Here is a 14677-nt window from a genome sequence, read left to right as displayed (position 1 = left end):
CATGTGTGTATGTCAGATGTTGTCATCACATACAGAAATACAATTGCAATCATATTATGAGTAACAAAAGCTTTTAATGGCAGATAGTAGTGTTGCACCGATACCGATACCAGTATCGGACAGGGCCCCGATACTGCCCTAAAATGGTGGTATCGGTATCGGCGAGTACCAACAAATAGGGCACCGATACCATTTTGAGAGCCAAAAGTTTATTCAACTATTGTCACCCACTCCTGGTAGGCAATAAAAAGTTCTACTGGATTCACTTTGTATTAGATTTTTTCCTGCTTCACAAATGTAGGCAGCAGCTTGACAAAGCCATGATGGCTTTTTTACATTATTATGGTATTGGTATCGGCCGATACTGCACAGCCAAGTATCGGGTATCGGTATGGGAGCTAAAAAATTGCATCGGCGCAACAGTAGCAGATAGAATGAGTTAATGCATATATATATATATATGTATATATATATATATATATATATATATATATATATATATATATATATATATATATATATATATATATATATATATATATATATACATATATATATATATATGTGTATATATATATATATATATATATATGCATATAATATATACATATATATATATATATTATATATATATAATATTTTTTTTAAAGTCAGTGTATAACATGGATGCATAAACACCTCATTTTATTTAAATGTTAAATGCTGTTCAAAGTAACAAATTATAATTAAAATGTCTCCGGACATTTACTGGTTGTTGATTTTCCTTATTCGGACCCCGCTGATTTTTAATTGGTTACCCCTGCTAGACAGAGTCCCTCTTAAGCACTAGAGACAACTAAAACAAATCTCCATTGAGGTCTGACAAAACCCCCCAAAAACCTGCAACCTCTTTTTGATTTTTTTTAATAGTCCACAATTTACCAGTCCTACTGCTAATGCATCATTACCTTTAAGAAGTTTAAGGCTTTGATCAAGGTTTAAAAAAGGCAACTTATGTTTATATGCACCGTATTGCTTTAGTTTTGCAAAGTGTAAAATATGGAACACCAAGATTTGTTATAAAACTTAACCTCTGTGTTAAAGTATTATTCTTTGAAAAACAATTAACGTGCTGCATTGTGTGTCCCAGAATGTAAATTCTAGACACACAGATCAATAAGAGAGCCAATGAAGAGGTCTGAATGTAGCCTCTGTTGTATTAAGCTGAATTATTGCATAGTAATAAATTTTTCACTGCACCACAAAATACTTTAGAAACCAGGGTAAGAAATATGTGATTCCTGCAGATGTTGGCCCTTTTTATTTTCTTGTACCCAAAAATGCATTACTTGTTAACAGTAAATTTTTAATTGATTTAAAACTGTATTTAAGGGTCTGCTGCAACAAGCTTTTTCTAGTGGTTTTATAACCCGATCCAGGTATTAATTGCATTATATTATAAATTGTATTATTCATTAAACAAAACTACACTTCACAGAGTCCCACTATATCTAATTTGTTTGATCATTATTATTTTTAATTTATTTCATTATTATTATTTTATTATAAAGGCTTCTATAAGCAGAAAAATTACCTACTAGACAGATTCACCTTGTTTCGCACTACTAGTCACCATTTTTCTGGAAAAATACTGTAGAAGGGTAAACACAAAACAAGCTGAATCATAGGCAACCTGATGTTTGCTTAGTTTTTCTGAAGATGTTTCGACACCCATCGAGGAGGCTGTCATTTCTGTCGACTTGCAACAAATAACTCCAGTAACCGAGGGATAAGATGGGTCGGTCACTGATCTACATCTGACTCTAAATGTGCTTAGGAGAATGGACTCCTTAAAAACATCAGTGCTCCAACTGCACATTACTACAGTGCGAGTCAACAGACCTGACAAAGACCCCTTGATGGATGTCAAAACATCTTCAGAAAAAGCGCCAGTTTGGTTCCCTGCAGTTTTGTGGGTGCCATGACCCAGGTGACTGAGACAGTGTGCCTGCATGCAAAATTTAAAAATATATATTTTCAGTCACCCCGAGTTGTGTAACAATAAATATTACCCGTCCAGTTGTCTCTCCATATTTGTACAACTAAAGAAGAAACTTATTTCTAACTAATGTCTTTTTTATTTGTGATGAGAGTGTGAGAGCAGCAGTATAATCATATCTTGCATCTTGATGTAACATTCAAGATATCAAGTCAAGAGGAGTCCAGTTCTTTTGAAATGTTCATAAATTTAGTAATCCCTATGTAGAAGCAAAGTCTCCTGCTGTCATTCCTTAAAAGTAAAAAAAAAAAAAAAACAATCCACTGGACTTGGTTTCCAAGATCTGTCCTTTTAGCAGTTGTGGTCCTTTTTTCTACACAGATGATGGGTAAATGTTCTTTGAGCTGTAACTCTTTCAGATGTATGTGTTAATGGACCAAAAAAGTTCAGAAACTCTGGTCTTTCTCTTATACCTACGTAGGGATGGGAATCGAAAACCGGTTCCTGTTAAGAACCGGTTCCGTATTTTCCGATTCCATGGCATCGTTTGGCAGCTCGCTGAATGATTCTTTTTTCGATTCCCGCAGCACCAGAGCCGAGAGCGCCGGCTCTGGGGAGCACGACTTACGTCACGTTTTTTACGTAAGTTACGCAACTTACGCAAGTTACGCAAGTTGGAAGAACTATTCGAGGAGGAAGACAACGAGCTGCGGTCACTTTGTGAATCAAAGCCCCGTCTTTCCTTAGCCCAGAGGGTAGATCAGGAAATCCAGCTCTATAAAAGCTTGCCCTCCATCCCCTGCAGGGATAGCGCCACACTGTGGTGGTGGAACAAGCAAGATACGCTGCCCTTGCTATCTGGACTGGCTGAAAACTACCTCTGTGTGCAGGCTTCCTCCACCCCATCTGAGAGGGTGTTCTCCACGGCTGGAGACACCATAAGCCCTGAAAGATCCCGTATCCTTCCAGAAAAAGCAGATATGCTCATCTTTCTACAAAAGAACTGTTAATTTTCCCTACTACTGTTTTATAATTAGTATTTTTTGTTATTTAAAATAGGTTATTATCCCATCATTTGTTATTAGACATTGTTGGTTATTAAGTTTGTTCTTGTATTCATTTTTCATTTAAACACAGATGTTACTCCAGTTTCACATTTCCTGTGGACATCTTGATCTTTTTGAGTTTGTAAGATTGTGCAATAGTTAAGTAAACAAAGTTTATTCTGATAATCAAACTGTTTGTTCTCCTTTTTCCCCCAAATTGGAATCGAAAAAAGAATCGATTAAGAATCGAATCGTTTCATAGAATCGAAAAGGGAATCGGAATCGTGAAAATCTTTTCAATTCCCACCCTATACCTACGTAGATATTACATTTTGAAAGATGGTTAAAGATGTTTTAGAGTAACTGTGCAAACTTGCCTTAAACATACTTATTATAATTACGCAATGAACTTCAGTTCATTTTCCCCAATTTTACCTTCATCCTCTGTCTTTTTACCTCAGTCTCCAGAAATCGCCGAAGAGCCCTCTTCTTCTTAATGTTCTTCCGACGCACAGACACAGCGATACTTAATACCATGATCACCACCATAAAGAGGCCACCAATCACTCCTGCAGCAATCAGAGGGGTTCTGAGGACAAGTAGATAAGATTGGAAAGGCGTAAATGAGTAGATTAAGAGCAGAAAGCAAGCAATCATTGGGATTGAAACAGTTGATTAGCAATAACATAGAGGTTAGGGACTCAAACATATTAAATAAATGTTTATAGAAACATACAAAAGCCGTCAACAAATCATATACAATATTTCAAACCGCTATGCTTATAAAATTGACCTATGCGTCAAATAATAACAAATACATCCATGGCCTGCCTTGGGAAAAGGTGCTAATTAAATAAGAGTTGAGTGAAAAGGCCCAATTATCAAATTAATTTTTAAAGATATGGTAAAGGTCATTCTTTGTTACTATGTACATTTTTGAATCAAAGGTGATAGCTTTTTGTGGGTCTAAATCTCACAGGGTCAAATATTATCAAATATTGGTGGCCTACGGGTTAGGGCATAGGGCTTGGAATCCTGAGGTGGTGAGTTTGAAACCCACTCCCACAGACTGTCACTCTGGGTCTCTGAGCAAGACCCTTAACACCCAATTGCTCCCCGAGTGCTGCACAGTGGCAGCCCACTATTTCCCAAGGGAATGGGTTAAATACAGAGATTTAATTTCTCCATTGTGAGATCAATAAAGTTCAATTCACAATATTTGTTTATTCATCTTCTTGTCTATTTTATTGATGTTGCTCTTGTCTGTCTGTATAGTAGGGTGACCATGTCTTGATTAATTACTGGTTGTGTCAAGATTCCAAAGCTGTTCAAAGCTGTTGAAATTGAATCAGCAACCTAAGCTTCTTTTGAACTTATCCACAGCTTTGTTTTCTACCTGCCATGTGTCTTTCTTTGTCATCAGTGGGTTATTTGTTTAGAAATGCTAAAACATTCCCACTTTAAAATCGTCAAATACTGATGGCCGGTCAAGAGAATGGTTGACAATATATAACTTGCAGATGGTATCCCTCTCATCATAAATTCATGCACACGGTGCATGTTTGGATAGGTTGCAGAGATTGTGTCATGTGACAGACACGTGACCTGCGATGAAAATTATGACTTATAAAGTTGCTGTTGGTAGCGTTACCAGTGTATGGTAACATGTTTAATAGCGTTGTTTAGTTTTAAGGGTTAGGTTTAGAGTAAAGGATGGGTTAATGTTAGTTTAACAGTTTGTAGTTCATGAAAATTTTTCATGAGTTTTTGCCACAACCTCTAATGCTACGTTTAGACCTAAGTCAGCAGATACGGCAGGAGCAGCTAGTTTACAGAGAGAGACACCGCTGATGATACAGATCACTATGATCACTCCTCTGAAACAGTTTATTAACGACTAAATTAATTTAAAATGATGAAATCAGCTGGCAAAACTTGTTCACTTTTATTATGTACATGAAAAAAGCTTTCCATTTGAATGCAGGATCGTAATCTTGATGAACTGACTGCACTGATGAAGTTTTCATGTGGAGTTTCTTACTTAAAAACATATTAAAACTACTTTTTACCCACTGATCACAGCATACATAGCTGCCATTGTTACAGGCGAAGAGATGACAGGGTAGCACCGCCCAACGCGCATCAGACCCAATTTTCCACTGTGCAGCTACAGCAGCAGAAATGTTTCCACTGTGCGTCAAAACTAAACTTGTACAAGCATCAAAAATTATGCAGCGCTCGCCTTTTTGCTGCTCTTGCTTGTTTTAGGTGTGAACGTAGCATAATGCACCCTGGCATTATTAAATGACATTGCATCTGGGGACTTGAACAAGCATTAATTTTTTACAATTTAGGATTGAGACTACAGTAGGTTGGCTGACCAATCTATCCCTGACATATTTACATTTAGCTGCAAAGTGGAGCCTAGCAAGCAAGAAGGTTCCGGGTTCGATTCCCAGTCTGGGGACATAGAGATTGAATGTTCTCCCTGTGCATGCGTGGGTTTTCTCCGGGTACTTTGGCTTCCTTCCACTGTCCAATTGGCTTCTCTTTGGTGTGAGTGAATGATTGTTTGTCCTGTTTGTGTGTTGCCCTGCAATAGACTGGCGGCCTGTCCAGGGTGTACCCTGTCTCTCAGCAATTGACAGCTGGACATACAGTAGGCACCAGCACCCCTCCAGACCCCAGCTGGGATAAGCGTTATGGATAATTAATGGAATGAATGGACATTTACATTTAATTTTAATCAGTACCAGCATGTAGGAGAGTCAGGGTGAAGATGGTTTTTAATATATAACTCAATAACTATGCCTCCCTTTTTTCACTACTATATGACATAAAATAACAGTTTCGGGTATTATTTTAAGAAACATCTGCAATGCCCTGTACTTCAACATGTTGGATGGAAAAGAGGACATAACCCTGTTCTGTGGTGCATAAAGTCTACTCCCATTAACCGAGATTCATTTGAAGATACACTTTCAATTATTTGCGCTAAAAGCAATGAAAGATAGGATGTTTGTGTGTAAATATGCAACTAAATAAAAAGATAAGCGCTAATCGAATAAGAAAATATTCAAATGGCAAACTGAAGCATATCATATGAGCCATTACTACAAGAGTTTTATTAGACTAAATTTTACAAGTCTAATTGATTTAAAAAGAATAATCCATTCCACGCAGACAGGCACACGATCCCAGATAAGATGCAAGTTAATGCAAGGATGAACAATGGCCTTAGAAATGCTTTGTGTAATCACATATTTCTGATAAGCCACTTCTAAAAACCCTGCAACAGGTAGCAGATTTGTGTAACAACTCACTCTAACAGTCTTGGCAATGATACAGCTGCATGTTAACTGGAGCTCTAAGGGATCTGATAAGAACTGATCAATTCACAGGGTAAGCAAATAGCTTTTTTTCCCATTGGAGCTCGAGGTTCTTTTATCCCATTGGCAGTGTATCCAGTGCTTACGCGTAGGGCTCACAACTCTTAATTTTATACCTTTTTGTTTTTATATATATCTTTATGTTGAACTGAAATTAAAAACAACTGCTCATATTTGGCATAAATAATGATATATATATATATATATATATATATATATATATATATATATATATATATATATATATATATATTTATATATATAAAGTTTGAAATTTAGTCTTAGAAGAAGCTTTAGAATCTTGAAAAAAAAATTTGACACAGTACATCACACTTAATAATACTCCATACATGCAATTATTTGTTAAGTTTCACTCATAACTTTCTATTCTCTCTGTTTTTTCTTCTAATTGTCTAATTGTAGCTTCATTTGGTCTGTGTCTGTTCAGCTGTGACACCATCGTGGATTCAACTATCCGATGTGATGCTTCCATCAGCATCTCTGTTTAGAGATGTTGGAGCTTGACCTGTTTTCAGTGTAGTCCTGTTTTTTACTGTGACTTCTGAATGTGCTTTCTTTCATCCTCTGACACGAGAACCGGCTTGGAGCTTGTCTGCCTGGCTGTGTGTTTCATGGAGAGGGCAACCTCATACTGAGCCTGGTTCTGCTAGAGGTTTCCTTACTGTTAAACAGGAGTTAATGAAAAAATGTAAGCCAAAATCATCACTGCAAGCTCATCCAGGAGGAGCATGTCTTGCAAGCCGAAGACTGGATGCTATTAACTAGTATTCCTTGACAGGACCTTCAAACCAAAGTGCCTTGAGATGACATGTTGAGAAGTGGCATTATAAAAATAATCTAAAATAAATTATATCAGATCACAATAACAACACATTTTTCACTATAGATCATAATCTTCATTATTACAGTATAGTTCTAAGTAATACTTAATAATCATAATATGACATACAGTTTTCTGACCTTACTTCAATACAGCTTTTAAGCAAAGGCTTAAAAGGTTTGTATGATAACATAAAAAATAAATGGAATAAAAACAGACAAAAAACAAAAAAAAAACAAGCGGACTTGCCAAAGTTGAAGAGGTGGAGAAGTTGAAAACATGGCTACTATACGTCACAAATCAATACCTGAAACTTTAAACAGCTCATAGAATACAGTTTAATCCTAAAAGAAAAAACAAAAATCCAAGAGGTTTATGTGAGCTTTTGATATGCCACTGAGTTTAGTTGCTCAGGTTGGATAAACTGTTAACAACAGTTTTATATAAAACAAATCTATTCTTGATGGCAGAGTCTAAAGAGGAAAGCAGTGTTAAAAGACACCAGTACGAAGGCTCACTACAGTATATCTAGGTAATTTCTTTTAAGAATGACTGCCAATTCACAGCATTGTTAGCAGGAGCACTTTACAATACAGATTTGATTTAAATTAAGCTATAAGGACAAGTTAAAGTCAAACATTTACATTCCAATTGATCCTGTTTATCAAGCAATGCAGTAAAGGTAAGTGTATCATTCAAATTTGTTTCACTTTCTCCATCAAAGGAAGGCCATCAGATTGTAGTAAATCAATGACTTGGAGCATACAGTCCTCCTGGATTAAAATGCAGCAATAGCTTCTTGGACTGGGTCATTGACATTGCCACGGATTGTTAACACTGAGCATGCATGTAGTGAGAATGAGAGTGGAAAGAAAAACTCCCATTTACCAAACCAGGCTTAGTGTGAATGGCCATCTACCAAGATCAACTGGAGGTTTGAAAGGGCAGTGCATACACACATGCAACAAACACCAAAGCACTGATTCTACTAATTTTTTTGTGTGAGAAAAGCTAATTGTAGTACTACAGTAGCTCTTAGTTGTTTTAATCTAGAAGTAATAGACAACAGAAAAGCTCTGTTGGAGGAGAGCATACTTAAAGTCCCAGTAAAAACTATTTCCTAATTGAAAAAGTCACATTAAAAACATGTCGTGTTTGGTAGCCACAGCAGCGGCACAACATTTAAAGCTAAGCCTAGTGGTTGGCATCATGATCACATGCTTGTGTATCTGCTGGTCATACTAATAATACCATCCAAATCCTCGGTTGAAGAAGAAGATTGCCCTCTGCGCAAGATGTGCTTTTGGACAGTGACAGCCATAGGATAGGACTAATAAGATCTCTTGTAACCTTTGCTAAATTCAAGATAAATTTATACGAACCTAAATTTAACAAGCAACGAAGGCAGACACCTCAGTGCTCAAGTTGTCAATCAAAGTGTGTTGAAATTGTTGGATTTTATGAGTTTTAATTGCAAGGTGAATGTACTGAATTCCTTGGTAGCTGTAACCATGCATTCTGTGTAAACCGGTACATATAATTCCTGTTGTTTCTTTGCGCATGCAAAGATAAAGCAAATATATAAGCATAATCTGCACATTAAACATGCTTTTGGAATCTAGAACACATTTAAAGTTAGAAGTTAGAAGATTAGTCCAAAATTCAGGTAACATTTCATTTTTTTTTTTTTTTATTCAGACATTTCAGAAAAACACAATTTGGTGCTGTAGTTATAATGACCCCAAGTCAACAAAAAAGTGTACCTGAAGGTAAGGGTTTTGCATAAAGGACAGTACATTCTCTCATCAAGTTTGCTTTTTATAATTACAACCTTTGCACAGAGTCATGTATATCAGGATTGTTATGTACATACTCCACTTTTACAAATGTGAAACCAGGTCGAAGGAGACATTAATTCTATTTCTCCACATGAGAAGGTGCTATACAGTATGTGCTTGTTCTTGGCTTTCTAAGGCTGGTAGAGAAACCCGTAAATTATATTTAAACCCCCCATATAACTGGCCAATACACTTTCAGATTTTTTTTAATTTAGTTTGTCATATAATCCCAAAAACGCAATGAAGTTTGTCTCAGTATGGTGATAAAATGGACCAATAAAGAACCTTGTAAAACCTTGCTGATTTTGATTAATGATGTATTTTACCATGTTTTTTGTAACATGTTAGAAAAAAAAAAAAATTTTTCTATACATCATATAACCGTACTATAATTTTTTTTTTCTTTAATCTTTCCCTAATTGCCACAGTTTGATGCAAACTTTGTCATTGATGGCATCATTAATCCATTGTAGTAAACTGGGAACAGCATTTGCTTTCCATTTCTCCCACATACCCTGAAAGACAAAGGCTAAATCGCAATCAATTCATCAAGAACTGGGTAAAATTACAAGGACACGGGCCAGCATGCACAGAGGCATTAAGGATACTCACAGGGACTGTGTGGCTCAGAGCAATCTATTAATCAGAGACTTTCCTTACTGTTATTCTTTTGTGTATCCATGTGTGCTGCAGTGGTAGTGTTCTAATATAAGAATGTGAAACGATTCTTTTAAAATGAAGTTAATACCTGTCCATCCAGCCGATGCAGTCTTGAAGTCTAGGTCCAATACACCTTTAGCAGACAGAGAAACAATAAAGAACTGTTAAGCTAAGAAAAGGGACACAGTAATGAGTAATTAACAAGCATTAGCCTTAGGAAAAAGCTTGAAATAGATATTTCTTTCAGGATAGTTTACTGAGTGTCAAGCACTTGTGAAGACATACTGATGGTACACTCATGTATACTATCGGCATATTTATGATAACATCTTTGAAACTTTTTAGTTTGATTCTATTTTCCATAATTGTAGAAGGATTTGAAACTAGCATTCCAAAGATAGCCATGTTCTAATGAAGATCTTATTTTTCTTAGCTCGGTTGCCATAACCCATGGAATTCTAGTATATGTAAACCATGGTCAATGTTTTAATGGTTTAAAACCTATGTTTCTTCCCCTTTAGTGCGGTACTGTTTTTCATTTCCCCTCCAACTGGCTGATCCTCTATTTTTTTAAACACCTACCTGGTTGTGAGGTTGTGCCCACAATAAAGAGTCAACCTAGTGTTTTCCATTCATGATGGAATTGTTATGCTCAAGAAGGCTGGAGGTTGTCACTCAGGAGAGGAAAAATAACACAGAGACTGTGACATAAACCCCCTGTGGAGTTAAATACAAAATGATGTCTTTCCAAACCAGGTTGAATATTACATTGAGCAGTAAGTGGCTTGAAAGCAGTGGAGAGTGACAGGTTACTACAATGAATCCCCTCACTATGATGTGTTTTTGCTCTTGCTTATTTTCTGCTTCTTGCCTTTATTTGATCTCATTTCTATAAACAGATGTTTGAATTATGCATTTATATGAGTACAACTTGGGCTGTAGCAGTTTTGTAAGTATGTTTCTATGAAAATCTAAGTAGAAGTCCACTGAATAAAAATGTATGAATGAGAGAAAATGAAGGAATCCTAAAACTAATCAGGATTAAGTGTCCTACAAACCTTGTTCATCAGTTAATGTTTTGTCAAGAACCATCAGTGAAAGTTGCTCTCAAAATCTTTTAGTGAGGTAAAAAGCGAGACTTTCATCAATAATTTCTAGACTTTATATCATCTATAAAATGAAACAAAGCCTGTTTAATCGAGTTAATTAAAAATAACCAAAATAAAACAATTATAACCCCGTGTTGTGGACCCTTAAAGGAATAGTACACCCAAAACATGATTAGCCTTCATTTTCTACTCACCCCCATGCTGAACAACACTCTGGAGTACTTTTTTGATATCTCAAATGCATCTGGAGATCTGGGAGGCTTCTTGCTGTCTGCTGACATTCAAATAATGGAGGTCTATTGTGCCCGAGACAGAAAGGTCCATAAAAGTCCACAAAAAACGTGTCAATATTCTTCCATACTGCTCTTCCAATGTATTCCAAGTGTCCTGAGTGGGTAGCATCCAGAATTTACTCGAAACGAAGTCATTTAGAATGTTTTTAGAGCATAAACAGTAGTGTATAGGATTTCCTGAAAGCGCGCACATGCGCGCTCCCGACGCTACGGAAGCCGGCAGACCAAACCAGCGCATTCAGCTCGGCAAAGAACTCATGCTCTTCCTCAACACTGAAGTCCTCAGACATTTTTCTTTCGTTGTTTCTTTCTTTGCACAGGTAAACAGCACATTTCTTCTTCTACGCCTGCATTATTGGCAGAGCAGACGCTGAATGCGCACTTTCATCTGGCTTGGTCTGCCGGCTTCCGTAGCGTCATGAACGCGCCGGCGCGCGCTTTCAGGAAATCCTATACACTACTGTTTATGCTCTAAAAACATTCTAAATGACTTCGTTTCGAGTAAATTCTGGATGCTACCCACTCAGGACACTTGGAATACATTGGACGAGCAGTATGGAGGAATATTGACACGTTTTTGTGGACTTTTATGGACCTTTCTGTCTCGGTCACCATAGACCTCCATTATTTGAATGTCAGCAGACAGCAAGAAGCCTCCCAGATCTCCAGATGCATTTGAGATATCAAAAAAGTACTCCAGAGTGTTGTTCAGCATGGGGGTGACTAGAAAATGAAGGCTAATCATGTTTTGGGTGTACTATTCCTTTAAGGTCATACTTAACCCATTGTAAAAGCATAATGCTGCCCCCAGAAGTCATTTCTTATTTAAAAATGTAATTTAATTGTATTTTAAACTTTCTATACATTATCATTTGCATGCTTTTGTTGGAGACAAAGCTTGTTGACACGTCAGAGTGGGATTGTCTCAATGAATACTAGGGAGGCTAAACCTCCCCTGTAAATTTTATAAAATTATTGGTAAAATATTCTTTTTCAAACTGCATTAAGCATGCATTAAGCATGTGCAAAATGCGCCTGGTTTCATGATTATGTTGCGCATTAATTAGCTGTGCATTACGCTCTCAGGATGAAATCTCTCCTCTGCTCTGCTCTGCTGCCTGTCAACCTCTATCAGAAATCCCTTTTGAGTTTTAAGCCTCGGTCTACTGAGGTAAGCAACGAGAAAGAAGAGCCCTGATTGGATAACACACCAAAGTACGTCACTTCCAGTGAGACTAAACCTCTCAGGTGGTCTTTGGAGCAGGGACAAGTTGTAAAGCTTTCTGCTGGATGCTGATGTTTGACCAACAGTGGCCATGCAGCGAGGAGGATGCACCAATGAGTCGAGAGGAAAAGTGATCATTCAGTGGTTGCCGTGGTTTCTGGAGCTTATTATTTAAGAGCGCTTCACAACAGCTATTTTGAACCTTATTGCATTTTAGAATGCAATATGTGACATTTGGATTTAATTAACACCACTGAGTGTCTCCTGTTTCAGGAAGTAGAAGCAAAGAATGTTTAAAATCTTGTAAGGTTTCCTTAAAGCTACAGTGTGTAACTTTTAGCGACATCTAGCGGTCAGACTGCAGACCGCAGCAACATGAACATCTCCCCCCACCGCTTCTCCCCCCCAACAGTACGGTGAGCGTTACGGGACAAAATGTCTTCCACGATGTCTGCATCACCTACCTTCTCAAGTGATGAGGTTTGTTTACGTAGATAATTTAACAGATAGTATTTCATTAGTCTGTGTAGGGTATAGATTTCATGTAGACTTTAGATAATAAATATACCCGTTATTTTTTCTACATCGTTGTGACGTTTTGGTGATCTCGCAATCGCTAGTCTGTTGGCTCTGCGCTGCAGTAGCGCAAAGATGTCTGCCTCCATGGCTGCGAGACCCGCTCCTATGTAATTATAAATAACGAATTCTAAGGCAACGCAAATATTAAGGTTAAGAGGCTGAGCTCGTAGATGATGATAAATAACATAGTTATGTATAATATATTACATCTCTGACTGTATATCCCTGTAATTATTACACACTGTAGCTTTAAGAGGACTAGGACTAACAGATCTGACAGTTTGAAAATTTGGATAATTATAACAAGGTAGACCAGGCATATTAACACCAAGTCAAGGTAGAAATGCTTAAAAATTTCAACAAAGATAACAGAATACTACATTAACCTAAATGTAGATTTAAATAGCAAAGTCTTCAATTAAGCAGATTTTACATTATGTGAAACAAACAGTTTTTTTTTCTTTCTACTACAAAGAGCCCTGGTTACTGTACATGACAGCAATCAACTGAAAAAAAGCATTTTTCTGTCATTTCTGTTAAAGGAGTTATCAACCGGAAATCTGACTTTTTCATGTTAAAATGCGGGTGTTGGACTTCAATTAAAACCTGTTGGAAAATCCAGATTGTGAAAGATGCTTGTTTTTTTTTGTTGATTTTTTTCTGTGAGCCTCCAAAAAGTGCAATTTTAGTCCTCCTTCTTTATTTACATCAATACTGGAAGGGTGCTAACATTATTCCACCTTGCTATTACCACCCTCCTCTCTTTTCCACCAAAAAGGCAATTCCAACAATCAAGCAGATAATTCCAACCTGTAGGTAGGTAAGTGTTACTGCTTGTGCAGGAGACTGCTAAAAGTGCTAAATAAATTGTGGCAAACTGCTGACCCTATCGATATGAACGTGCAAACACACAAGTCAAGTTCTAATACATATGCTCAAGAGAAAAATAAAGGGAAAATGAAAGATTAATATTTTATCTTTTTTCTCCCAAAAAAAGATTAAATATTAATCTAGAAGAAATATATTCAACTTAACCAACAACTTGTTGAAACTGTGGAGCCTTTAAATATCTTGGTACCGTCCTTGACAGTCACCTGAGCTTTTCTGCTATCACAGATTATATTTTTAAGAAATATTCACTGAGACTACATCTTCTTAGAAGATTAAAATGTGTCAGTCTAAATATTTTAGAGCATGTGCATTCTGTTCATATTGAGAGTGTTTTGACCTTTCACCTATGTGTACTCACTTGAGTTCCAACTACAAGATGAAGTTAAATAAGGATGTGAAAATGGCTGTAAAATTGTAGGGAAACCCAAGAAGTGTCTCACCCACATCTATGATGACAGGACATAGAGGAAGACTCAGATTATTGTAGCAAACATTTCTTACTCTTTGTCCTGTCAGTTTGGCTTCTGAGGTCTGGGATGTGCTACATGGTTCCACTGACCAAATGTTCCCTAAAAAGATCCTTTGTCCCTAACGCCATCACTGTCTTGAATTCAAGAAATAAAGTATTCATTCATATGACCTGAGCTGCTCTAGTTTCATATATTTTATTGGACCGCTTTTTATCTGTATTGATGTTTTTTTTCTTTTTATTGTTCGTTTCTTTTGTCAGCATTTGTATTTTAGTACCACCTGTCAGTGGGCCAAAGAAAATTTTCTTATTCTATTCTATTCTATTCTATTCTATTCTATTCTATTCTATTCTATTCT

General features: G+C 36.7%; 1 protein-coding gene across 1 annotated transcript in view; it reads right to left on the bottom strand.

Moving 5' to 3' along the window:
* LOC119794887 (receptor tyrosine-protein kinase erbB-4-like) overlaps positions 1-14677 on the bottom strand; it is a 385459-nt gene that overhangs the window by 54260 nt on the left and 316522 nt on the right. Inside the window, exons 17-18 of the mRNA XM_038302633.1 lie at positions 9841-9885; positions 3481-3613 (exon numbers count right to left, since the gene is read on the bottom strand). Coding sequence (XP_038158561.1) covers positions 3481-3613; positions 9841-9885 — 178 coding nt within the window. The remainder of the gene's footprint in view (positions 1-3480; positions 3614-9840; positions 9886-14677) is intronic.

The sequence above is a fragment of the Cyprinodon tularosa genome, unplaced genomic scaffold (assembly GCF_016077235.1).
Source record: "Cyprinodon tularosa strain WSP-4 unplaced genomic scaffold, ASM1607723v1 ctg496, whole genome shotgun sequence".
NCBI lineage: Eukaryota > Metazoa > Chordata > Actinopteri > Cyprinodontiformes > Cyprinodontidae > Cyprinodon > Cyprinodon tularosa.
Note: the sequence above shows the minus strand (reverse complement) of the source record. Positions and strands in the feature narration are given on the sequence as shown.